Source organism: Elephas maximus, chromosome 19, assembly GCF_024166365.1.
Source record: "Elephas maximus indicus isolate mEleMax1 chromosome 19, mEleMax1 primary haplotype, whole genome shotgun sequence".
NCBI lineage: Eukaryota > Metazoa > Chordata > Mammalia > Proboscidea > Elephantidae > Elephas > Elephas maximus.
In genome coordinates this window covers 55523327-55550498 of record NC_064837.1, presented here as the reverse complement: position 1 = coordinate 55550498, position 27172 = coordinate 55523327, and the positions used below count along the sequence as shown (strand labels likewise).

The window sequence follows — 27172 nt, the reverse complement described above, 5'->3', positions numbered from 1 at the left end:
CCTGCCCTGGGCTAACCTTGGCTCACCACTGTATGTATCTTCCCCTCCTCCCCTCTTTTCTGCTCTGGCCAAATCAAAAACCAAAGCCACTGGTGTCAGGTCAACTCCAGTTCATGGCCACCCCATGTGTTAGAAGAGTAGAACTAAGCTCCATAGAGTTTTCTTGGCTGTAATCTTTACATAAGCAGATTGCCAGACCTTTCTTTCTTGGTGCCACTGGATGAGTTTGAATGCCAACCTTTCAGTAAGTAGAGGAGCGCGAATTGTTTGCACTACCCAGGGACTTTTGCTCTAGACAGCACTCCTAAAAGCCACAAATATGTGCCCTGAAATGTCTGCCCTTGGCCCCCATCCCACCTCATCTGTCCAAATCCCACCCTCCCTTCGAGGCACAGCTCAGGTCCAGCTTCTTCTGGAATCTTCTTTGATCCCCCAGGCAAAGAGGGACTCCTCCCTTCTTGACTGTTCTATCACCCTGTCTCTGCAGCACACTCTGATGCTTGGTTATCTTCATTATTATTCTTTGAACTGGGGAGGCGTATGCTGTTTGGGGCAGCGTGCATGCGGGTGGGTGTGTGCGTACGCGCACACACACACACCGGCTTTGGAGACCTAGAGTCCAGTCTCTGCCCTGGGGCTCACAGGCTGTGTGCTTTTGAATGGGTCTTGAATTTGTCTGAGCTTCAGCTTCTTCATCTATAAAATAGTTATAATTTTATCCTTTATGCCTACCCAGCAGGCTTATTATGATAATTGCATGGGATCATGGTTATAAAGTAAAGCCTAGTTTTATGGCTTGATGCATGGTTGGTATTCAAAGAATTATTGTTACATTTACAGTAATAATGATACATGCTGTCTGTTTTTTTTTTTTTTTTAAACCATATCAGTTCAGGAGATTTGTCTTCCAGATGTAAACTCTGAAAGTACCAATCACATCTTAAATGTATTTTATAATTTTTAAAGTACCTGGTACAGTGCTGGACACATATATGCTCAAAAATTATGGCAAGCAGGTAGTATTAGGAGTACCTGAGTGGTGCAAATGGTTAATGTGCTCAGCTGCTAAGCAAAAGGTTTGAGGTTTAAGTCCACCCAGGAAGGTCTGGGAATCTACTTGAAAATAATCAGCCATTGAAAACCCAGTGGGGCACAGCTCTTCTCTGACACACATGGGATCACCATGGGTTGGAACTGACTTGAAATCAATTTGGTTAGGTGGTACTGAGTGTTCAGGGAGCCAAACAAAAGAAACCTCGGTTGGGTCAACCGCAGTGACTCAGAGGCTTGTGCCACTGGATCAAACCGACACTGATGGACGTTCTCTTTCCCTAAAGGAGTACCCAGTCCCAGGGTGACGCTGGACAAGAAGGAGGTGACAGAAGGCGGGGTTGTGACAGTCAATTGTTCCGTCGAAGAAGAAAAGCCTCCAATATATTTCAAAATTGAAAAAGTTTTACAAGAATCAAAAAAGGTCAAACAAACAAGAGATAAGACTTCTCAGAACCAAAATTTTGTGACGATGGAATTTCCGGTTGAAGAACAGGATCATATTTTAATATTCCGCTGCCAAGCTATGATCATCTCTGGGATTCAAATGCAGCACTCAGATACCACCAAGAGTGAACTGGTCACCGTGATGGGTCAGTCCTGCTCTTCTTTCCATCATTCTTGTGGTTTGCTGGTTTGGTATGGGGAGACAGAACCCAGAATTAGGAACAGTCTGGGGCCTTCTGGCTAGGCCGCTGTTCTCAGGACTTAAGACTTGTTCTCAATCACTTTAAGTCAAACATTTTTGACTTTGACGCAGTAAAAAAAAAAAAAAAAAAAAAAATTGTATATATACACACATATGTTATTAAATATTATTTTCCAAATATATTTATATAAGCGTATATATGAAACAAGCTTCACAAGCAATACTTAATATATGTGAGATGCATTTTGATATTTCCTATTTCAGTTTTTTTAAACGCTGGCCGTGACTCACTAAGTTGAAGAATTGTGGGGGCTGCAGTTTGGAAACCACTGCGTTAAGTCAATGAGGATCAGAAGTCAGGGAGTGGAGTCTGGAGGAGATGGTGCAGGAAGGGGGGCAGCATCGATCTATATTGAAAATGCACAAAACATTTGAATCAAGAATTCTACTGCTGAGAATTAACCTTAAAAAAAACAGTAGTTAAATGCTTGTGAATATACACAAGATATAAGTACAAATTTGTACCTTGCAGGATTGTTATAATAGCAAAAAAACTGGGAAAATACCTAAATTTCGTCAAATTTATCAATCTTGTTTTCCTTATGGCATCTCAGTTTTGTGATTAACTCCTAAAAGTCCTCCACACTCTAACACTATTAAAGAAAAAGTGCACCTATGTTTTCCTTTGTATTTGTCTGGTTTTGTTTTTTTTCTGCACTTCAATCTTGTATATCTGAAGTTAATTTCGATATAAGAAAGACCTTAATAATTATTAAGCTACCTCAGGGTTTTCAGGGGATGTGGGGCCCTTGAGTATCCTAAAAAATGTCCTTCCTTTTTGGTATTTTCTCAGAAAATCAAACATTTTTTTAAAATGAGAACTTTTTATTAAAATTGAAGTTATAGTATTAAAAATTACCATTAAAAAGTCATAAAAATGATTTTATAGTAAAAAACAAAAATTCTAATGAGTATTAAAATATTTAAAAAAAAAATTAGATAACCTAAATTCACTTCTAGCATTTTTTAATGTCAATATCTGTACCTTACACAGTCATAGTCTGTGTACATATAGTCTTTTATGTCCAGTTTGAGTTATGTGGTTTTGATTTATCATTGTTGTTTTTTTTTATTCTTGTGGGAGTAAAGGCCAAGGACCTGGCCTTCAATCATCATCTCCTGCACAAATTGTGAAATCAATTTATTGAGTCATGGACAACACTAAAAAAAAAAAAAAGAAATTAATTTTTTTTGCATGTGATTATTAAAATATACATTTCCATGAACCAGCATAGTCCACATAATCGTCACTTTTGAAAGATATAAAACAGTCATGCTGAAATGCCATAGTTTCATGAAATATTCATTCTAGGTGGGTGTGAAAAGAGGTTGGGAAATCCTCGGTGGGTGGGGACAATCCACTTCTAAGTGCTGTGGTTATTTCTGAGGTCATCTGAAGAAGGTTCTGCACAAGATATCTAGAGAAGGTGGTTTGGCCTTTGGGAAGCTAAAGAAAGTTAGAGAAATGCAATTAAGAAGAAGGCGGAAGATGCAAGAATGAGCAAGAAGGAGGGGAGCATCAGGGAAGCCTAGGTGAAGGTTTTGGGGAAGCAAGGTTGACTTTTTTAACTCAATAAGGAAAAACAGTGGTTAGCAACAAAAGCAGAGTGAAAAAGTAGAAAAGAGTAGAAAGTGCCCTTATCCCTTGCCCGGATTTGAACCTGAGTCCAGCTGCGTTGTCCTTTTCTCTTGTAGAATCCTTCTCTATTCCCAAGTTCCATATCAGTCCTGCAGGAATGATCACGGAAGGAGATCAGCTCCACATTAAGTGCACCATTCAAGTGACTCACTTGGTCCGGGCATCTCCCGAAGTCATAATCCAGAAGGACAAGGTGATTGTGGCAACCAGCAAAAATGGTAATGAGGCTGTCTACTCAGTGATGGCCACAGAGGAACAAAACGGCAACTACACCTGTAAAGTAGAAGCAAGTCGGATATCCAAGATCAGCAGCATCATGGTCAACATAACAGGTAGGGCTGCCGCTGGAGGGTGTTGACATATGGTGGGCTCCAGAAGCCACCATGCTAGAATTCAGACTGGTGGTGTCCAACGAGAGCTGGTATTTTTCTTCTTTGGCGCTGCTTGTTCAAATGAACGTTACTCAGATGGAGTTGTGGTGCTCCACCTTTGGCCTCTTCTACCCCCACTATGATCCAGGAAGACTGACAGCCTTTCAAGTATGTGAACCTTATGCTAGGCCTTCCCATAAGCTGCTCCCCATCCTCATTGCCTGGATAACTTCATCCAGGAGACCTTTCCCGATCCCCAAAATAAAGTGAGTCAGAAGTCCGCTATAGTGGTTGGTGCCCAGGCTATAACAGCAAATCCCAACCCTGCCATTCACTACCTCTGTGACCTTGGGTGAGTTATTGAGCTTCTCTTTGCCTTAGCTCTACAAGATGGGGGTGATGCAGCCTTCCTAAAACTGCCCCTAGTCAAGATCACTATTCGTGGGCTCTAAGTCCTTCAGGTCCATGATTCTTCACTTGAGCTCTTCATCTGTCTGGAGCACCCTTTCCCCTGGGCCTTCTGAAAAACTTCTAATGTCCTTAAAGACCAAGCTCCAAATTACTTTCTAAGCTGCCCTAGACAGAGTCTGCTGGTCATACCTCAGTTCCCACTGCTCTCTGCTCCTTCACATCGACAGTCACTGTCAGATTTGGTTTAGTGTCTGTCTCCACTACTCTATGAGAGCTCTTGGAGGACCAGGTCTGTGACACAAATCATTTTACATCTTTAGAACTTCGCGCAGAACTTGGCACATTGTAGTAGCTCAACAAGTATTCGTTCAATGAATGAATAAAAGACTGACCCGTTATTACGCCTCCTGATAGTCCAGCCAATCTCTTTATACAAGAATTACTGGTTCTTTCTCCATGCCTTGGGATTCACCGTTCCTCTTGTTCACAGGCCACTGCTCTGCGGGTCTTCACCTGTTACCTCCTTTACAAATAGATTATTATTCCTTAATGATTCGCTCCTAATTCAAAACCACTGTGCGCCCACCTTAGCAGGATAGTTTATATTTTTTATTACATTTTTTAAAATGCAGAATCATTGCTTTGGGATTTTTCCTAAGTCATTTTTTTACTTTTTGGTATCTGCCTAATGAGCTTGTAAGCTGCGTTAGGATGTCAATTTCTTTGGATCCTTTTTCCTCCTACTCCTAACCCTAAGCTTTTGATGGCGCTCTGAACACAGATAAGATAGAAGAAAGGAAGGAAGTATGGATGGATCAAGGTACCTTAATGAAGCATAGATTAATTATTGGGACACTGCCTTTTTGGAGCTTTTATTTTATTCCCTGTTGAGGAAACTAGGAGGACACTGTGGACTCTGGTTAAGACGGAAATGGCATCCCTGGGTATGCAACATCAGTGATGACAATGGCAGGGCTGATTTTTTACCTCCGGTCCTGAATAGCTCATAAATATTAGAGCCAATGACAGAACTTGATTCCCTGACTCCTGGCTGCATTCTCAAAAGTCTAACCCAAGAAGCTTTCCTAAAAGGAAATTTTAGTCTTGTTCCTTTTTTTTTTTTAAATGCAGTTAGTCTGAAGAATTACTGCCTTGAGGACAGACTGCTTCTTCCTTCTTCATCAAGGGTCATAATGATGAAGTCAGATTTTGCATTGGTTAAGTAGTTAACTAGTAGTTGCCCGATAGCTAAAAATAGAACTATATACACAAAAACTATGAAATATTGTTATATATCAGGGAATATTTAAGTTAGGAAAAGACAAGACACCTTGAAAGTCAACCTCGGTCTTTACCACTGCTGACATCCAGCCTAAATTATGGTACCAATAACTCCTTCAAGTGGCACAGCACATAATAGCTTACAAAGTACTTGACCTGGGGATATTTCAGGTGATCATCTTCATTCCTCTTCATAGGAAGCACTAGAGTAATGGTGGCCAGCTGCTACTTCTTCCCAGTCCCATGTCACTCTGCTTCAGGCCCACATTACGTTCCTTCCTGCCTCCAGCCTGGGCCCCTCCAAACCCTATTCATTTCTCTCCCAGAGATCTTTCTACAAAATATACCTGAGAGCATTCTCCTAACCCAGACCCTCCTTTGTTCCCATTGCCCTGAGGGTACAGTCCATACATCTTATGGTGATTCCTAAGGACCTTCATGGCCTGTAGGCCCACCTTTGGCCTCTTCTACCCCACTATGATCCAGGAAGACTGACAGCCTTTCAAGTGTGTGAACCTTCTGCTAGGCCTTCCCATATGCTGTTCCCTCTGCCTCAAATACTTTCCCCATCCTCTTTGCACGGATAACTTCATCCGGGAGACCTTTCTGATCCCCAAGCTTAGATTCTGTGTCCCCTCTATGGGCTCTGCTACAAACACGTGTCTGAATCCATCACCAGACAGAAATGTTGTTGTTGTTAGGTGCCTTCGAGTTGGTTCCAACTCATAGCGACCCTATGCATAATAGAACGAAACACTGCCCGGTCCTGAGCCATCCTTACAATCGTTGTTATGCCTGAGCTCATTGTTGCAGCCACTGTGTTAATCCACCTCGTTGAGGGTCTTCCTCTTTTACGCTGACCCTGTACTCTGCCAAGCATGATGTCCTTCTCCAGGGACTGATCCCTCCTGACAACATGTCCAAAGTATGTAAGACGCAGTCTTGCCATCCTTGCTTCTAAGGAGCATTGTGGTTGTACTTCTTCCAAGACAGGTTTGTTCTTTCTTCTGACAGTCCATGGTGTATTCAATATTCTTTGCCAACACCACAGTTCAAAGGTGTCAATTCTTTTTTGGTCTTCCTTATCCATTGTCCAGCTTTCACATGCATATGATGCGATTGGAAATACCATGGCTTGGGTCAGGCGCACCTTAGTCTTCAAGGTGACATTTTTGCTCTTCAACACTTTAAAGAGGTCCTTTGCAACAGATTACCCAATGCAATGTGTCTTTTGATGTCTTGACTGCTGCTTCCATGGCTGTTGATTTTGGATCCAAGTAAAATGAAATCCTAGACAACTTCAGTCTTTTCTCCATTTATCATGATGTTGCTCATTGGTCCAGTTGTGAGGATTTTTGTTTTCTTTATATTGAGGTGCAATCCATACTGAAGGCTGTGGTCTTTGATCTTCATTAGTAAGTGCTTCAAGTCCTCTTCATTTTCAGCAAGCAAGGTTGTATCATCTGCATAATGCAGGTCGTTAATGAGTCTTCCTCTAATCCTGATGCCCCATTCTTCTCCATATAGTCCAGCTTCTCGGATTATTTGCTCAGCATACAGATTGAATAGGTATGGTGAAAGAATACAACCCTGACACACACCTTTCCTGACTTTAAACCAACCAGTATCCCCTTGTTCTGTCTGAACAACTGCCTCTTGATCTATGTAAAGGTTCCTCATGAGCACAATTAAGTATTCTGGAATTCCAATTCTTCGCAATGTTATCCATAATTTGTTATGATCCACGCAGTCAAATGCCTTTGCATAGTCAATAAAACACGGGTAAACATCCTTCTGGTATTCTCTGCTTTCAGCCAGGATCCATCTGACATCAGCAATGATATCCCTGAAGTATATTCACACATATATGTGCAACCAGGAACTCTTTCTTATTCACAGCTGTCTCCCTGGTACTTGGCAAGGTGCCCAGAACAGAATTGGCCTGAAATAAATAGTTGTGGAGTGAGCGAATGTGTGAATTAATAAATTATGAAATGAATGAAGCCTTGCTTACTAGATTACAAATTGCAAAACTTTTCTAATCCATGTCTGTGCAATAAATCGGATTAACAAGAGAGGAAAACCTGCCACTGGAATCCCAGACAAAGAATGGACCACAGCTTTTTGATGGTGTGATCCTCAGGGTGTATGCAAAGCAAAGGAAAACTTTTGCTCTATCTTTTTGTAGGAATTTGGAAGTTGGTTCTGTTAAAAGCTGGTGGCTCAATGGCTGTCCATGGGGGGGGTTTGGTGTGGTGCCCAGTCATATCTCACCCCATTCTCACTCACTGCTTTGTTGTTTCCTTCAATAGACTTTATTTCTTAGAGTAGTTTTAGTTTTACAGGAAAACATGCAGACAGTACTGCGTCCCCATACTCTCCTCCCTTCTGTACATGGTTTTTCCTGTTAACGTCTTACATTCCTATGGAACATATGTTACAATTGATTAGTCAGTTGTTGTTCTTGTTAGCTGCTGTTGAGTTGGCCTACCTGATCCTGTACCATCCCCATGATTGGTTAAGGATTACACCTTTGTGATCGATGGGGTTTTCCTCAGCTGACTTTCAGAAATAGATTGCCAGGCGTTTCTTCCTAGTCTATTTTAGTTCAGAAGCCCTGCTGAAACTTGTTCAGCATCATAGCAATACCCAAGCCTCCATTGACAGACAGGTGGTGGCTACACATGAGGCGCATTGGCTGGGAATTGAACTGGGTCTCCCATGTGGAAGGGGAGAATTCTACCACTGAACCATCAATGTCCTAATAATGTATCAATATTATTGGCTTCACTAGGCTTCACTCTTTGTTTTGTACATTCCTATGGGTTTTGATAAACGCTTAATGTCATGTGTCTACCATTACAATATCATGCAGAATAGGTACACTCACTGTACCTGTACACTCACTGTACCTGTACACTCACTGTTTTTTCAGAGCTGTTTTCCAAGCCAAAGCTAGAATCTTCCACCACATGTCTCGATGAGGGTGAAACCTTAAGCCTGTGGTGCACCATCCCAGGGGCGCCCCCAGCCAAGTTCACTATCCAGAAGGAAAACATGACTGTGACACAGACTCAGAATTTCACCAAGGTCACCTCAGAGTGGGACAGTGGGGCCTACACCTGCACTGCAGCCATTGGCAACGTGGTCAAGAGGAGCAACAAGGTCCAGATCACCGTGTGTGGTGAGTATGGCCTCACTGTCTCAGAGCCAGTATAGAACGAGAGAAAGGGGTTTATTGCCAGCTTCCACTCTCAGCAGTCTGAAGGCAGAGCAGACCTCAGAAACAGTCAGAATTCAAGGAAAGGAGAGAGGGGTGGAACTGAGAGGTTAAACAGAAGCGAATGGCTATTCCTGGTCAGATCACGGAGAGGGGCAATGCGAGGAAAATGTTATAGGCCAAAATCAAGGTCATGACTGGATTGTTGCTACATGCTGATCGTGTGACCCCTGATTGGCAAGATTCTGGCCGCTGGAGCAGGGTCCCACCCAAAAGGCCAGGGAGGAAACACTGCTTGGTCAATGTTAAACTTTAAGCAGCTCTGAAGTTCTAGTTCTTTTTATCCATATCCTGGCCAACAGAGGGGCAGAATCTAGGTTCTAGGGTCACTTAGGCCAGGTTTCTCAGACTTGAATGTGCAATCAAATCACCTGGGAGGAACCTGGTTAGAGTGCAGGTCCTGCTTACGTAGGAAAGGAAGGGGCCAGATTCTGCATTTCTAATAAATGCCTCGGTGATGCTGATGCTGCTGGCCACTGCCCTACACTTTCACTGTGAGTTGGGACCAACTTGATAGCACCTAACAACAACAACAATGTTTTTCTCCGATTTGTATAGTCCTACATTTTGTTTGAGAAAACCCTGGGGGCATAGCGATTAAGAGCTACGACTGCTAACCAAAAGGTCGGTAGTTCGAATCCACCAGTGCTCCTTGGAAACTCTATGGGGCAGTTCTACTCTGTCCTATAGGGTCACTATGAGTTGGAATTGATGGCAACAGGTTTTTGGTTTTTATGTTTTGTTTGAAGGAGCCCTGGTGGCACAGTGGTTAAGTGCTCGGCTGCTAACCAAAAGGTCAGTGGTTCGAACCCACCAGCTGGGAGAAAGATGTGTCAGTCTGCTCCTATAAAGATTATAGCCTTGGAAACCCTGTGGGACAGTTCTATTCTGTCTTGTAGGGTCGCTTTGAGTCGGAATCGACTCAGTGGTAACAGGTATATTCTGTTTATAACATTTCTCTGTCTCTCTCCTTTCTCAACATACACACATTCCCTTTCATTCCCATAGGAGCCGTGTAAAGGTAGATAAGGCAGGCAGACATTTAAAATAATGAAGGCAGAGAAAGCAAAGCCCAGAGGTTGGAGAAGGCACCTCTTGGGCTAGAAGTTTTGCTTCTGCCCTTCAGATTGTTTCTCCCTCTGTCATTCTAGAAATGCTCTCAGAGCCCAGGATTTTTTATGACACCAGATCTGAGGTAATAAAAGGACGGACCATCGCCATCAGTTGCCATTCAACAAAAGGAACCTTACCTATTTCTTATATTTTAAATGCAAGTAAAATTTTAGAGTACGTTCAAAAGAGCTCAAATGATCCTGCAGTGTTCGAAGTCAAGCCAACAAAAGACACTGAATACCAGTGTATTGCGGATAATTGCCATTCTCGTGGCAAAAAAATCAGCAGGGTCCTGAAGATCAAGGTGATAGGTAAGTTGCTGTGCTATGAGAAGAAATCATGTGGGGCTGGGGCTTTAGTTAACGTTTTTGAAGGCTGTTTTTTTTAGGGTTGCCCAGGGATTTGGGCCATAAGAGAAATTGGTGGTACTTCTGCAAAAACGATAACCCAGACATGAGTCAAAGCAGGACCAAGGTCCAGGTAAATGGGTCTAGAAAAGATGTGGGGGCTATGGACTTGACTCAGTGTAATCTCTTTTCTGAACCTTTGAACTGAACTGCTGGAAGATTAAGAGGGAAAGTGTTCTGACTTCGGGGAGCACTAAAGTTATGTGCTTGGGTTTCCTAGTATTTGTTCCTGTTTAGATAGACTGACAGTCATCTCTGTCATCTGTTCTCTACTACCAACCCTTGCCAGGGTAGTTCTGTGATGTGCAGAACACCTATAGGTAGTAGTCTCATGGGACCTGCTAGCATTCACCTGGGATACTCATGCTCAAGAGAAGCACACCACTCCTTTGGAGTGGGTATTTTTCCTTGAGCTTCTATCTTGTGTCTCTCAGAAGGCAGTAGGAATGACAGCACTAGCATTTCTTAAATATTCTGCAACCTGTTGTAAGAAGCTTAACAAAACTTCTTCCTCTTCCTCCTCCTTCTCGTTTAATAACTGCTTGTCTGCCTGTGCAACTGTAGATATCGCAGGTTGATAGATTCCTGCCTCTATGAATGTCTAGCCTAAGAGCAGCCACACTTTTCAAATTAACATGCACATATATATTAAGTACCTAATGCTATGGGACAAAAAAAAAAAAGAAGATATAGTCTTTGCTTTCCATGATAAAACAAGAAACACAGGAACTATCCTTCAGCCAAAGATTAGACAGGACTATAAAGCAAACAATAATACACGTAGCTCATTGATGTATATGAGACTAGATAGGTACACCAGCCTAGGGGCAAGGACAAGAAGGCAGGAGGGGACAGGAAAGCTGGGCAAATGGAATTAGGGAACCCAAGGTTGAGAAGGGGAGAGTATTGATACGTCGTGTGGTTGACAACCAATGTTACAAAAAAAAAAGTGTATTAATCGTGTAATGAGAAACTAATTTGCTATGTAAACCTTCACCTAAAGCACAATAAAAAAAAGAAAGAAAGACAGGAAGAAACACAGGAACTACTAATTAAGCAATAGAGAAATATTTGAGTAACTGTACACATAGGCATAGAAGAGATGTTAGGAGGTAATACATGATTAATTGCCCTGTGAGCTGTCCTTACAATGATGGTGATAGGAATTTGAGGGATGGAAGGTATCACTTGGCCTGAGTGGGAAAACTTCACAGGAGAGCTGGCTTAGGAGCCAGAGTTTGCCAGTGGGTAGGCAGAAAGAACTGGAGACGGCCTACCAGCCTAGTCAAGTGTATGAGCGAAAGGCTCCATGGAGCAGTTCCAAGGGCTGGGGGTAAACCTGGTGCCTGGAAACAAAGGTTATAAATGGGGAATCATTGGGTATAAGCTGGAAAAGTAGCTGAGCCTGACTGTGAAGGCACCAAATGTCAGTCTTGGGGGTTTGGAGTTTATCCTGTATGCAGTGAAGAGCAAGAAGGAGAGGATGAGAATGGGGTCTCGGAGGATCAGCCTGAGGGCCCTGTCAATTAGAGGGAGCAGAGGCTCCACACCTCAGGATATGTTAAAAGGCTAGTGCAGAAGTCCAGGTGACTGTTGGCTTATATATTGGAGGCTAACATTTACTGAGCTCTGACTATGTGTCCAGCTCTGTGTGAAATACTTTTAGTAAATTACTTCCACAAATACTTATAATAGCCACATAAGATGGGTAGTTGTAGGATTCTTGTTTTATGATGAGGCAACTAACGTTTAGGACAAAGAACTGGTGGGTGGTAGAGCTGGGATTTGAGCCCGATAGTCTGGCTCCTGAGCCCAACTTGTTACCACCCCCTTGTGCTTCAGTTCACACTGAGAGAGGATGTCAGATGAGGCAGAACCCTCAGGGAGTCTGCCTTGGAGCTGGATTCCCGACGTCCTGGTTCTCTGCTTTGCAGATCAGTATCGCCATGGTCTAGGTACGCACCGCATTCACAAGAGGGAGACTCATAATCAGACTGCTAGTTCGCTGACTAGCCCATGCACACACTAGCAAGAAAGTCCACTTGGGAAGACAGTTTAGGATCAGAATTTCAGTGATTGAGCATGGAGCCAGGGAATGGAGATGCAGAAGGAAGGTGTGTTCTGCTTGGACCCGCTGGGAATGAAGGGCTGGCAGGTCTTCTGGGTGGAAATGTTCAGGAAAAAATCAAGGCTTGGAGGTCGGGAGTAATCTGGACTCAAGATGTGTAGGTGCTAATGCTCAGAACAAGAAGCTGTGAGTGTAGGTGAAGTCACCAAAGAGGAGAATAAAGATGGAAAAAAGTTGAGGACAGAATTTTTGCAGAAAGCCCATATTATGAGGCAAAAGGAAGAATAACCAGTAAAAAAACGAGAGGATGCCAGGTCAGGGAGGAAGAGAATCAGGCTGTGAGGCATCACAGAAGCCCAGAGAAAGCTGAGTTAAAAAGGAAGGGCTGGGTGATAGTCAAAACCTTTAGGGATCCCAAGGATGGAAGGTCTGGACTGAGAACGTCCACCATTGAGTTTAATCTGCAGGGAACTCTCAGATCATTTGGTTGGGAGATTGGGTGATCTTTTGAGTTTCTTTGAAACCAAAGATAAAGTCCTGTTCAGAATCTGAGGGATAGAAGATTTCAGAGGCTACAGGAAGTGGAATACAAAGAGATGAAAGCAATAGGTTTAGATCACTTGTTAGACAAAGGAAAAAGGATGAAAACTAGAGATGGCAGTGAGTTAAGGCTATTTCTTTGTAAGACCTAGAAGTGCCAAGCACCTTTGTACACAGAGAGAGAGAGAAATCCCACACACGCACAGACACAGATACAGACACACACACACACACACACACACACCCTCCTCTGAAATAGACCCCGAGAGAACACGTAAATTAAAGGATTTGATTAATCTTATAGTCAAACTGAGCGGTCAACAACACTTGAGATGATAACTGAAGGCAAGTGTCACTAGTGTCTTGTGTTTAATCAACATACCAGGGCAGGGGCATATACTCTGGCCTAGTCAGTGGAGGGACAATGGAGAAGGTGAGATGAAAGCAGTGACTTGAATGGAGAGCACCATCCCAAGCCAAAGTCGTGCAATGTTTCTTCTCATCCCCTCTTCTTTTCTCAGTGCTAATTCTTTTCCTGCTTTTCAGCCCCTGTTGATGAGGTCAAGCTGACTATCATGCTGAATGAAGAGGTAGAGTCTGGAAAGGATATTGTGCTCCAGTGCTCTGTGAATGAAGGATCTGGTCCGATCACCTATAGCTTTTACAGAAAAGATGAGGACAAGTCCTTCTATGACGTTACTTCAAATGACACCCATGAATTTTGGCACAAGTCACAGGCTAGCAAGGAGCACGAAGGACAGTATTATTGCAAGGCCTCCAACAGAGCCAACGTGCCTGAACGCATCCCCCAAAGCAACATGCTGACAGTCAGAGGTGAGTCAGGGGTTCCAACAGCCAACTGTGCTATAGGCTCCAAGGAGCAAGGCCAGAAAACACACCACTATGGGTGGAAGTTTGGCACACGTGACTGAAGATAGTGGCTAATGTCCTCCAGGCTCTTTGGTTGCAAGTGACAGAAACCCACTCAAATTAATGCAAAAAAAAAGTTATTTTTTCCATGAGGAATTGGCAGTATTTCCCAAAGTCCTGATTCTGGGTCATTGGCAGAGGCATGCCAGTTGGCTCACCTTGGGTTAACTGTCCACCCAGGGAGCCCCTGTGGCCAAGAGGTTTGGGTTATGCCGAACAAACATGGTCAGGAGAGCCCTAGAGAGGGAGAAGGGTTGAACGGATACCCCAAAAAGAGTGTACCCCAGCAGAGCTGGTTTGTTCCCTCCTCTAAGGCCTTAAATAACCTCTGTTTATCACAGAAATAACCATTTCTGCACCAGTTATGAATGCAGCATGCCTGAGAGGTAGATGCTAAGTGTAAATCAGTCTTATTAATTAAACCTGTAATTATTTCATGCTGGCCAAGGAAAAACCTATATATTTAAATTGTTTTCATTTCTAGTCTTCCTTGCCCCCTGGAAGAAAGGACTTATTGCAGTGGCTGTCATTGGAGTGATAATTGCCACCTTGATACTTGGGACTAGATGCTATTTTCTGAAGAAAGCCAAGGGTGAGGACAATTCTTTCATTCCATCCTGACAGGTGGCCTTTTCCAGGAAACCAGCCATAGTTGGGTAGTAGCTCAGCTTCGTAGGGGGCCGGTGCTTTGCCCCAGTGGGAGCTGAGGAGATATAACTGAGGATGGTTGTTTTTCTCCTTGGGGTGCCATCTTGATAACCAAAGATTTTGGCTTTGATGGGTATGGAGCTATTATTGACCTGGATTTCACTAGAAAAAAATTAAAGGCATTGCTTTCCAGTTGGGCAACCCAGGAAAGATAAATTAGGGAGGAAGTTGCATCTCCATGTGGTCAAAAGAAGTTGTTCCTGTGTGTTTGGTCATACCTGGCCCTGAAGTTGATAGAGTGGGGTTTGAGGGTCATTGAGACACCCACGGGCACATCCTACCCACTGAATGCCTCCCAATTAACCTGCCACTTGTGCCATGGTATCTACCCTGTGCTTGGAATCAGCCAAACATGGATAGGAAGCCAGGATCACCCACTGACACTCAGGAATCAGTCAGCTAGTCAGGGTCCGGTGGAAAAGGGGACAGCACCAGTTGATGTGGATAAGGAGCCCTGGGATTTTTCTAGAGCATGAAGGCTGCAACCCCTAAGGAAAGACAGACTCCAGAACAAACTCCTTCGTAGGGCTGACCCCGGCATTGGTCTCAGGCCAGTTTGGAATTAAAAGCAAAGGGATGGATTTAGCCTTTGCCTTTTGGAATTGTCTTGAATCACAGTGATAGCTGCCCACTCACCTGGCTAATCTGGTTCCAGTAACATTATCTTTGTCTCCTACCACATTCCACTAATAAAAATCACTCCTGGCTAAAACAGACAAAATGTTGTATTTCTAGGGAAATGGTGTGAGATCTCTTGGTTAAAGACCAAGAAAAGATCTGCATTCTCTCTATGGGTTTTGTTTTTTTTTTTAACCGTAAATATATTTAGCTTTCTTTTCTCTTTTTATGGTTATTCAATATTCAGGAGAAAAGTCAAATGTGATTAAAATTGAGTGCTCCTATCTGGAATGGACATGAATTCACACTGACTTTGGTTTTTCTCTTTCTCTTTAAAGCTAAACAGATGCCAGTGGAGATGTCCAGGTGAGTGGGGGTTGCTGCTTTGTGGAATGGGTGGGCTTGTCCGCAGGGAGATTCTGGCTATTAGGAAGTTTTCAGTGGTTCTTGGCAAACTCACAAAAATAAAGGTCTAGGGTATGAGTGGTGTGTGTGTGTGAGAGAGAGTGTGTGTGTGTGTAAGTGTGCAAGTTCATACATGTGTCTGTCTGTCTGTGGAAGATTGCCAGTGTCCTGTCATGGGAAGGAATGGTTTTTATTCTGAGACCGTGTCCTTTCTACACTATAACACGTGAAATCCCCTTTTCTTTATATAATTATGATCGTAGTAGATGGAACTTTAAAAAATTTACTTACTTGGAGAAATAGATTTGGCAAATTTATATTGGTCTAAAAAAGCTGGTTTTGTGATTTTTATTGTTCTGTGAAATCCAAAAATCCAAAAGTATGGCAACAATTACTCTGTTTCTCAAGAGAAACGTGGCGCCGGATAAAGATTCGAAGTTTCCAAACAGCTCAGTCGCGTGATAAAGGATTCAGGTGTGAACGTGCCCTTTAGCCCTGACCCTCATTTTAACAGAAAAAAAGTTATTGTCAAATAATCTTAGAGTTAAAGAAATGTTAATTTTGTAAATGAGAAAGTGACGTTTGCCTTACCTCGGAAAATTCTTCCTGGTTTTCTCATAACCTTTCCTTGCTTATTTTGTTAGTTTTGGGTTAGAGTAAAAAATGTTATATTATTTTTCCTTTTTAAATTTCATTTGAAGGCCAGCAGCACCACTTCTGAACGCCAACAATGAGAAGATATCATCAGATCCCAACAGCGAAGCCAACAGTCATTATGGTACAATCATGATTTCCTAAAGTTGCAGAGTTTTTCCCAACTTGCTACCTTCTCCTTTCTTAGGAACAGAATCTGTAGGTAAACCCATGGCCATTGAGTTGTCCAACTCATAGTGACCCCATAGGACAGAGTAGAACTGCCGCCATAGGGTGTCCAAGGTTGTAATCTTTATGGGAGCAGACTGCCACATCTTTCTCCCACAGAGCAGTTGCTGGGTTTGAACCACTGACCTTTCTGTTAGCAGCCAAGCACTTAACCACTTCACCACAAGGGCTCCTAATCTGTAGGTAAACAAACAAACACATTGCCATCGAGTCGATTTCGACTCATAGCGAACCTATAGGACGGAGTAGAGCTGCCCTGTAGAGTTCCCAAGGAGCACCTGGTGGATTTGAACCGCTGACCTTTTGGTTAGCAGCCATAGCTGTAAACCACTACACCACCATGGCTTCCAATCTGTAGTGTTAAAATTGGAAAGCACTTAATCTAATCAGTCACTGAATAGTGAGATAACAAACAAAACAAAAGCTTAAAAAGGCAGGACATTTTACTTTATTTTCACCACCTTGTAAACATGAAAGCTGGAGAATAATTGTAAAGCCGTTGACACCAATCATATGTTACCCTCAGAGGCTTTGAATATTGCCCAGGTAGGGTTGCTGTGAGTCAGGATCGGCACACAACAACAGTCATTCTCCATGTGCAAAACAGAGGCCAGATATAAAATTAAGGCATTCGTAAAGCATCTTCTCAGATGAAATTATTACAGGAATGAGATAGTTTTATTTCAAACTTGCCACTAGGGAAACCAATTTAAAGATTTTGCTTAGTAGAGGTATTAAAAAAAAAAAAAGTGGTACAATAAAGGAATTCCTGGTTATAAGTCTCATCACAAGCTTGAGGTTCAGCTCAGCAGGATGGGTAACCAATCCCCACCCCCCCCCAAAAAAACCCAGTGCCTTCGAGTCGATTCCGACTCATAGCGACCCTTTAGGACAGAGTAGAACTGCCCCATAGAGTTTCCAAGGAGCGCCTGGCGGATTCGAACTGCCGACCCTTTGGTTAACAGCTGTAGCACTTAACCACTACATCACCAGGGTTTCCATTAACCAATCCCAGGAGTTTTTAATCTCATGAAGACTATGAGAAAGTTGCTCAAGCGTTTTAGCAGGGATCTGAGTTACTTCCCAGAGAGGGCTATAATTATATCACACAAAAAGTTCTGTTGCAGACCAGTTTGGGGGCAATTTTCTTTATTTACCAGCAGGTTTGAACGTAGAGTGTCTATGCTCTTTTCTAATTCTGTAAGGATTTCCCACAAAATAAGACGTTCTTAGGATATGCCTTTTACAAGGCAGGGCATACTTGAGAAATCTTTTTTGAGAATTGAGCAGTGCTTACGGTACTGAATCATAAACTTAAAAAAAAGTGAATTAAAACATTTGTAGTCACAAAAGTAATGCACCAATAAAAAGGAAAGAGCAAATACATCATTTAAGAAACTATTCAGAAAAATGTGGGGGAATATTTAGCAAAAAGTAAACCAATGCCATAGAGAAAATAATACCTTTGGTGGCTAATTTGTATATTTATACACAAATACAGAGATACTTTAAATTAAATGCTGATATAGATTTGTATCAAAGTAGGGTCCCCCCCCCAAATTTCCAAAATGCAAGAAATATTCCAATTTTTATTATCTTGTCTCTTCATGGATTAGTTTGTTTTGTAAATATATTTTAATCATAATAGTCCTTAGTTTAAATGCATAGTGGAAAACCATGTACTCTTCAGGAATAATGTTAATAATATTTGTAAGAATCTTTTTCATAAAAACCACTTGATAAAAAAGGGAATTTTTGCTGCAACCCACTGAGGTGGCAGCCCGGAGTGCTGCTGCTGCTCTCGTGGATCTATTTCTCTAGCTGGAAGGAAAAGGCCCATTTATCTCTCCCTGTTGGTGGTTTTCGGCCAGTCCCTTCAAGAAAGTAGTTTCATGTCTAATAAACTTGTTCAATTGAATAATTTTGAATCATAAATAGAAGTCCCCCTCCCATGGGATGGTAGATTTCCCGCTGGTGTTAGAAAGAGACCACATAGCAGGTCGGATGGGACCAAAGAGGGAGGAGGAAAGGATCCAGAACCCAGACACATTGCCACTGCTCGCTGCCAGCTACACCTAGAAAATTATGCTTGACTTCCTGTTACTGGCACTGAATTTTCAAAGAGTTATAGTAAACTAGGATTTCCATTATCGCTCATCCCAATTAATCACATTATTTTTCAACTAGGTTACAGTGAATATGTTGGAAACCATGCAATGAAAATATTAAATGAAAATAAAGGTAACTATGTAATTAAATATTTTATTAGAAATCTTTACATTAAAAAGACCTTTAGGAAAAGAAACAACAACAACAAAAGTTAAGGCCCATGGATATTTTCCCACCTCTGTTTTGGGTGGGTTAATGACCCTGTAACTGGCTGTCATACAAAATGGAGACAGCTAAGTTCTTTCTCCAAAGAGCCTATCTGTGCCCTTTATGGGAAATGAACCCAAATTCCTGTAGGAAAGAACTGGGTTGTAGCTAAAAAGGAAGTTTCTGATGGGGATAGTTGTGAAAATCCAAGAAAGGCCTATAGAATAGGTTGTAGAATTGCTTCTTTTGGGTGGTAGAGAGTGATGTCTTTTTAAAATGGCATTGCTGCTTATTTTTTAAGATAATAACATATCACTTGCTTCTGCCCAAAGCTCAGAGGGATTGGGCTCAAATCATTATTCAAAATTCCTTCCTGCTCTTAGCTTCCATCTTGGGGCTAAAGCTGTGACAGAAGCAGAGAGATTCCTGAACACACCTCTCTGTATCCTTGACCGTGGCAGAATCACTGTTTTACTTGCTGGAGAGAAACCCAGATTCATTTGGGCTTTCAGAACAAAACGATAATATTTTAGTTTAAGACAAACTAATAATTTACTAGATCTCATAGCACCCTGAAAGATTTTGTTAACTTGATTTTCCTTGAGTATGCCTCCTGCTTTTAAAGAATTTTTGAGGCTGGTGACCTGTTCCCCATTTCCTGAGACCCTTTCAAACTTAGGGCTAACTTTCTATGCCCATTGGGTGGAAAAGGTGTCCAGCATTTCAAGCAAGACTGAACTGAGTTATCTGCTGTGGTCCATACCGGGCTACTTCCTGTATCTACACACACCATGTGCCATCAGGTCAATTTTGACTCATGGTGACTCCATGTGTGTCCAGGTAGAACTGTGCTCTGTAGGATTTTCAATGGCGGGTTTTCCAGAAGCAGACTGCTAAGCCTTTCTTCTGAGGCACTCTGTGTGGACTCAAACCTCCAGCCTTTCCTTTAGCAGCCAAACATGTAAACCATGGGCTCCACTTCCTGTATCTACTGACTTTTTAAAAATCCTCCCACCATGAAAACAACAGGGACCAAAGGCCCTTCCACGCCCAGATAACTAGGTAGGGGCAGTCAGAGAGGAAAGCACGGTCCCTGGAGACTCATTTGGAATGGAGCTCATAGCCCTGTGTCTGCCTTCCCCCTCAAAGTACAGAATAACTTGATAATTTGAATGAAAATCTCTAATGTGGGCTGAGGCCCTGGAAGGAGATTCTGCCTAAACCCAGGGCACTGTGGTTCCTTTGAGCAGAGCCTCTGAACTTGGATGTGGAGTACACAGAAGTGGAAGTGTCATCAACTGAGCCTCACCGAGGTAACACCACTCCCTTGGGTGATTTCCATGGCTTGCTCTTGGCTTGGATGTAGACGCTGGGTTGGGGTGGGGTGAGGCCCCGAAGGGAGGTGGTTGGCAGAGGGCTCCAGACCAGGCTTTGGGGTATGAAATTTCATTAATTGTTATTCATCATACTACTAATAATGGCTAACATTGAACATTCACTGAGTACCAGACGATTACTCAGAGCTAAGCGATTTGTTTCTGTTGAAGAAAGACTTCCTGAGGGCAGCCTCGTTCCTGGGTGTTTGGGCTTTCTCCCAGAGGGACCACCCTGGCCCAAACCCAGTGTGTTTCTGAAAGAGCTGCCTGCAGGCTGAGCTGGTGCAAATTAAATTCACTTTTAAGGTCTTGAGGGCTTTGCTATTTAAAAGGACAATTGGGTGAAGGCTTTTGAAAGCAAAGAATCCCTTTCAGTGTGAACGGTGGCACTGGTTTTATGCCTCAAGTTTTCTGCCTTTTTTATTTTTTTAAATATGCTTTATTCTTCCGAGCAGTTTTAGGTTTACAGGTTAGGTTTTGTTCCTGTGTGTGGTTCTCTTAGGGGCAGGTGGACCTGGAATTCCCTATCTCTGGTTCTATGCTGAGAGACTGACTCACAGTGGGCTGGCCTACAGCACATGCTAGAACATCAGTCTCAGTTGCTTTCGGGACCACAGAAAAACATGCTTATCCTTACACTCCTCCACCTTAGCTTACCCAGAGGCGCAGTGCCTGCATACTCAAAGGAAACAGCCATCCAGAGCCTTCCTGTCCTGCTGGGGAGCTCTTTAGAGCTACTGCTGTCCCAGCCTTCCCCAATGAGGCTATGACCATTGTGTCCACACAGCCAGGCAGGCCTAGGGGAGTTTTCAGGCTCAGCCTGTGTACATTAGCCAGAGCCACATGGCAACAGCGTCCTGAAATTGCCTTTTATTCCACGATCTAGGAAGAATTTTGGGTCCCTTCCTTCCTCCCTTCCTTAGCCTGATTCCTGGCACCGTGTGGGCAGGTGCAGACACAGACCTTTCCAGGCTGGCCTGTCCTGTACAGCCCGGAAGTGGTGTGCTGCACATTTCACGGCCACCATTTCACAGTCTACAATCAGAATGGCCCCTAGAGTGTGCACTGCTCAATTCGCACAACCACTTCCAAATCTAGAGGGGGGCATAGAAGCGCTGAGGTCCTCATCCTCTTTTATTTCATTGTAAAGTGATTCACTTGCTGGTTTAATAGCGATTAAGGGACCACAGTGTACCAGCGCCTGTGTTAGCAGCAGAGGACACAGTAATGAAAAAGGCACATGATGTATGGAGGGAGAGCCTATGAAGGAGTGGGGAAAACACAGAACCGCAGAATAAATGTATAGCTGCAGATTATAGTAAGTTCCCAGAAGGAAAAGAAGGCATAAAATGTGCTATTTTTCTGGCTCAGGTGATACCAAGAGGCTTCTTTGAAAGGGCTGCATTTAAGTTGGGGCCTGAAGAATACAAAGAAGGGCCCCACCAGGAAATGGGAAGGGCAGTGCGAGGCTGTACAGAGCTGGGCTCATTTACGAAGCTGAAAAGAGGCCTGCATGTCTGCAGAGAGAGGGAGAGGGAGAGGAGGGGGTGAAGCTGGGAAGGAAGGGGCAGGGGTGGTGCACAAATGCTCTTTACATTTCTTCCAAGTGATGAGGGAGCCACTGGAAGGCTTTAAGCAGGGAAGTTATAGGATCCAACTTCTTTACAAAAGATCCTGGTGGATCTTTACAAAAGAAGGGATTGAACGGGGTGAGAATGGAAGTAAAGAGACCAGTATGTTACCACCAGGCAAGAGGAAATGAGGGTGCAGCTAAAATGCTGACAATGGATAGTTTGGAGATATGTATTTTGGAGACAGACTGCAGCACTGGTTGAAGAATTTAATGGCTGGGATAAGGGAGGCAGAATTACTAATTGTTTCTTGATTAAGCAACTGCTTGGGTGGTTGTGATGTTGAGCTAGGGAGGAACAGGCTCATGGGAAGGTCTGGTTCCACTGGGACGTGTTAAGTTTGAGATGCCCATGATATCTCTAAGAGAAGATGGCACAGTGGTCTGGGTGTTTAGAGCCAGGTCTGAGTGGGCTGTGATGGCTGGGACTGGAAGGGGCTCCTGCCAGCCTTCCCTGGCCCACCCTGAGCCCAGTACAAGCACTCCCTCCATCCCTCTGAGCGTCGTGAGGTTGGCCCCACAGCAACAGCAAGCTTCCTCTTAAGGACTTGAGGTTTGGAAGGAAAGGGAACTGATAACCAGAAGGCTGAACTGTCCAAAGCTTTTGAATGTGCTTTGGAAAAACCCTGCTGTCTTCTTCATTCTTGCCCTTTCACATTTCACAGAGCCGTTAAGCAGATTCCCCTTGGCTTCCTGCCAGCAGGGCACTGAGATTCCAATGCTTTCCCCAGAGGGCAGGTCCTGCCTTTGCTCCCTGGTGGCCGGGCCAGGACAGGGTAGAATTATAAGGATGCCTGGAAGGCTTGTGATTTAAGGAGGCTGAAGAGATGGCAGGGTTTTGTCCTTGGAAAACTGTCCCTTTCCCAAGGTGGTGCTTCCTCCTTTGAGAACGTTTCTGTGTTACCAGCATCTGGTTTTCTTTCTCTTGCTTAAAGGCAGGGGGGAGTTGATGGGAAAAGAAGGGTGTCTTCATCTCCTAGGATGGGGCAAGGCAAGACCAGTCAGCCTGAACGTGCTTAGCCTTAGCCTGGCTGTGTGGCCACAGGGTTGTCACCACCCAGCTGGCCATCTTTTTCCAATCTGCAAGAAGACCCTGTGGGCTGCCAAGGCCGCAGGTAGAGCTAGGGTGATGGTCACTTCGGAGGAAATTTGAGAGCTTCTAGAGGATTCAAGTGGTGTTCTCTGGACCCAGGCGCCTCCTTGGCAGCTAAGGGGTGAGAGGTGGTAGGAGGCCTGAGCCTTCAACGTTTTCCCCTTTCCTTCCCATTTGCGAAGTGGGTGTTACTAGATTAGGAAAGGGCTTTGTGTTTCAAGGCTAGTGATAAGTAAACTTGATCTAGTCTTGGCCATCCTTGTTCCCTGTCCACCAGGTGTCCCCTCCTCCACAGCTGGGTGGAGGAGGGGGTGGGTGCCACATACAGCTCTAACCCCAGCTGGCAGTGGACCGAGTGGTCACTTGGAGTGCGGGAGGGCGGGAAGGAACTTGTTAAACCAGGGTTTGCTGCATGTTTGCCCTGAGGCTGATTGCTGGGAAAACCCCATGACGTTGGAGCCATTTCTTTCTCTGTTAACACAGAGAAAAACAGAAGCCAAAATAAAACCCCAACCGGAAACATCCCTGACAGCAAAGACAAACAACCTGTTGGCCTGGTTTAGTCATTAGCAGACAGCTGCTGCTACTGGGCAACAAGAGGAGGGGGTAGGTTGATGAGCTGCACACACACACATACACACATGCATACCTGAGCGTGTTCACACTCACGTGTGCACACATACACACGTGTGTACACATGCACACACATGCACATGCATGAAGACACACGCACATACACACCTATCACTGAACTAGGCTCAACCAGGAGGGCAGCAATAGAAAACACTGGGCAGGGACGGTGCTGTAGAGGCCCCACCCGGGAGAGTGGCCTCCTCTAGCAGCTCAGCCAAGAATTAGAATCCACCCCTGCTGCCTTGGCTGATACACCGTCAGGAAGTACAAGTGAGTCCAGTGTAGCTTCTCAGGTACAGAAGGTGTTAGAGCATCCCCCAAGGTAGCGGGAGAGGTCTACTGGCCATCCCTCATGTGTCTGGGGTCTCAGACTTGGCCCTTAGCCCCCTTGGCCCAGCCATTCCCTACCCCTGCCTCTGTCCATCCCCCACCCCCTGAGCATTGTGAGGCTGGACCAGAGAATGGGCCAGCCCTGACCCCAAAGCACCTTGAACGCTACTAAAGCTGGGAAATGGCCCTCCTGGAGGTGGGCCCTGGTGGAGCTGTGGGGGAGGAGCCCCAGACGTGTTCCAGCTTCAGCAACAGGCTGGCCGGGTACCCAGAGACAACTACTGACCTGTGCCTGGTCTCTTTTTCAGCTCCAGAAATGAAAGGCACAGAAACGGTGTACAGTGAAATCCGGAAAGCTGATCCTGGTGAGTGAAGGTCCCCGAATTCCCCCCTGCCTGGGGGGGGGGTGCATCCCCCAGAATCAACCAACAGGCCTTGGGAATGTGCAGGGAAGAGTAAGCCAGGGAGGCCACCGGAGCTGTTGACCCTTAAAGAAAGAGTAGCCTCAGGTTACACTTACTATTCATTTAGTCAATGAATGCTTATTGTGTGCCTACTGCATCGCAGGCAAACAGAACCTCAAAAGTTTGCTCCCAACTAATGGGAAATTTCTCCTCATTCAGGCAAGTAGGACTGGAGTGTGTCCTAGCACCACTGTGTGCTCAGGGGAGACACTCTCTGCTTCCAGATACACAGCACTGCCCACCTAGTCTCAGCTGCCAGCTAGGGAGCCTCACCTGCTGCCCACCTGGGCCCTGCTGGCTGGGTCTCCCGAAGGGTGTGGAGAAAGGAAGGTACTTTGCTCTGAAGACATTCAGGGGATTCAGCCTTTCCAAGAGGAGACTGCTTTCGGTGGGGAAGAGGGTATAAAAAATATTCGCTCCCATTTCCTTTCATTTCTGGACAGGCCCCACTTCCGTTCCCATCATGCCAGACTTTCTAAAGGAAGGTGCTTTGCTCTGAAGACATTCAGGGGATTCAGCCTTTCCAAGAGGAGACTGCTTTCGGTGGGGAAGAGGGTATATTCGCTCCCATTTCCTTTCATTTCTGGACAGGCCCCACTTCCGTTCCCATCATGCCAGACTTTCTCATTGAAGGGCTCCCCCAGGGGACTGACCACAGTGCCCAGGCAGACATGGAACTAGCTGGTGGCGCTGCCAACAATGTCATTTTTTGAAGAATTAGTGCAATCAATTCTGTCGAAATGAAATCCGCAAAGACTACTTTTCAATTCTGAAAATAAGTCAGCAATCTAAAAGGCATAAACATTCTGGGGGAAATAGTAGCTTTGTGAATAGCTTACTTTGTACAGTAGACCCCCATCTCTCTCCACTGAGACCAGAGGGCGTTCCCAGCAGAGCCCTGTTGAGGGGGATGCCCCTGGCCTTGATAGAAGAGGACCCTCAGGCTGGGATGGAACTCAATCCAATTTTTTAAATTGGAAAATACCATTTAAAAAACAGAGTGATTTGGTCCTCACTTTCCTTAAATGGGATCCCTGGTGGCTCAGTGGTTAAGAGCTAGGCTGCTAACCGAAAGGTTGGCAGTTCAAATTCACCAGCCACTCCTTGGAAACCCTTTGGGGCAGTTCTACTCTGTGCTGTAAGGTCGCTGAGTCAGGATCGACAGAGCGAAGCAGGTTTGGTTTTTGTTTTCTTTCCCTTAAATGAGTGCCTCTCATATGCTGGTGAGCGTCAGAACCACCTAGGAGCTTGGTAGAGCTCAGATTCAGGAGATGCTGATTCTGTGGGTCTAAGCTGGGGTCAGGGAGCCAGCTAGGTGGTGAGGAGCCCTGGCTTTGCTGGGAGACATCAGCCCCCTCCTGGTATGCTGTTCACCAGCTGGGTGCCTTTGGCCAAGATGCCTGTCCCCTCTGACACTCATGTTTTGTCAGCTGTTAAATGGGGAGAGGATTAAATGAGAAAAGGGGATTAGATAGGATCACTTGAGAGGGTGGTAATTGTCCTAAGCATACGATGAGTGTATTATCCCTAGCGTATCTGAAGCATTCAGTTTTAGCTTATAAACACCAGAAACTTGAAGTCTAGAGAGGTCCAGCACCTTGCCCAGTGTAGGACACCTATTGGGGGGTAGAACCATGTTTCCCAACTCCCAGGCCAGGGCCTCCCACTGCACCACCTGGGCTGTTGGGGGTCACTGGGGCTCAGTGAGAGCTTGAGTCCCTCTGTAGTCTGGTCTCTAACCTGGGAGCCCGCCTCTACCCAAGGGCTGAGGATAGAGTGACTCCCACCTCCCTCCTTCCGTTCCTCAGGGAGCCCCTGGCAGTAGAACCCTTAGAAACTGCAGCCACAGAACTACAGTTGACTTTAGCTGGTGCCCCACCTCGCCCCAGGGCTCCCTTCCCATCAGGACCTCAGCATTTCCCTTCAGCTGCTGCCCAGGCAGAGGAGGTGAAGGCTTTGGCTGAGACCTCGTCCCTTTTCCTTCTTTCTTTTTCTCTTATTCGCTAAAAAGCTGACATTCATTTTGGGGATTTCTCTCCTTAATTTCCTGGGACTTTCTTAGATAAAACCATCTTCTTTGGAACTGGCTTCCAACCTCTCCTGTCTTCTCCCTCAAAAGCAGAGATGTTCTCTAGCCCAACGCAAGCCAGGTGATTCTCAAAGAAGCGATATTCTTCTGCCCCCATAATCCGCCCCCCTCCAGCTTGTCACACCCTCATCCTTCACACTCCTGTGTTCAAGCTCCCACCAGCTTAAGGATTACCAACATTTCTTAAGCATTGTCACCTCAGCTGGCATTTGGAGTTCCCAAATTCTTGCTCTGCGTTCGACTCCGCCTCTGTAGACTGCAAATCTCTTCTGTGACATGTTGCTTTTGTTCATCCCTACTTGCTAATCCTCTTTAGGTTTGGGGAGTCCATTCCTCCCCTGTCATAACCGCCAGCATTATTGAGCACTCCGTGTGTATGAAGCGCTGCTTCCAGTGCTTTGCATTAGCTCATTTAATCTCCAAAGAACCCTCTGATGGGGGCTCTATCATTATTTCTGCTCTAAAAACCAAAAAAAACAAACCCAGTGCCGTCAAGTTGATTCCGACTCATTTCTACTGTACAGATGGGGAAATGGAGTACAGAGTTTAAGTCACTTGTCTGTGTTTCAAGGCCACTTTAAGTAGCAGAGCAGGGATTTGAACCCAGGGACTCTGGCTTCCCAGCAGGTGCTCGTCACAAGTCTTCTTCGCGAGTCCTCACGCTGCCTCTCTTTGTGTTGCCAAGACAGTGGGCTCTCATTTTTCCCCTAAAAGTTGACTGTATGCATCCATGTGTTCCATCTTTCTTGGCTTGGTTTCCATGTTATTATCAGCTTCATCAGAGAATTCAACTCTGTCTACTTTGGGAGTTAAGTGTGACAGCGTGGTC

The 27172-nt window shown here is 44.6% G+C and overlaps 1 protein-coding gene across 4 annotated transcripts in view; it reads left to right on the top strand.

Moving 5' to 3' along the window:
• Positions 1-27172, top strand: part of PECAM1 (platelet and endothelial cell adhesion molecule 1) — a 137732-nt gene that overhangs the window by 98940 nt on the left and 11620 nt on the right. For all 4 annotated transcript variants that reach the window (XM_049860186.1, XM_049860184.1, XM_049860185.1 and 1 more), the window contains 11 exons: positions 1338-1643; positions 3455-3730; positions 8397-8645; positions 9893-10165; positions 13416-13703; positions 14284-14391; positions 15464-15491; positions 16232-16308; positions 18600-18653; positions 19979-20041; positions 24099-24155. In XM_049860186.1, the coding sequence (XP_049716143.1) occupies positions 1338-1643; positions 3455-3730; positions 8397-8645; positions 9893-10165; positions 13416-13703; positions 14284-14391; positions 15464-15491; positions 16232-16308; positions 18600-18653; positions 19979-20041; positions 24099-24155 (1779 nt within the window). The remainder of the gene's footprint in view (positions 1-1337; positions 1644-3454; positions 3731-8396; positions 8646-9892; positions 10166-13415; positions 13704-14283; positions 14392-15463; positions 15492-16231; positions 16309-18599; positions 18654-19978; positions 20042-24098; positions 24156-27172) is intronic.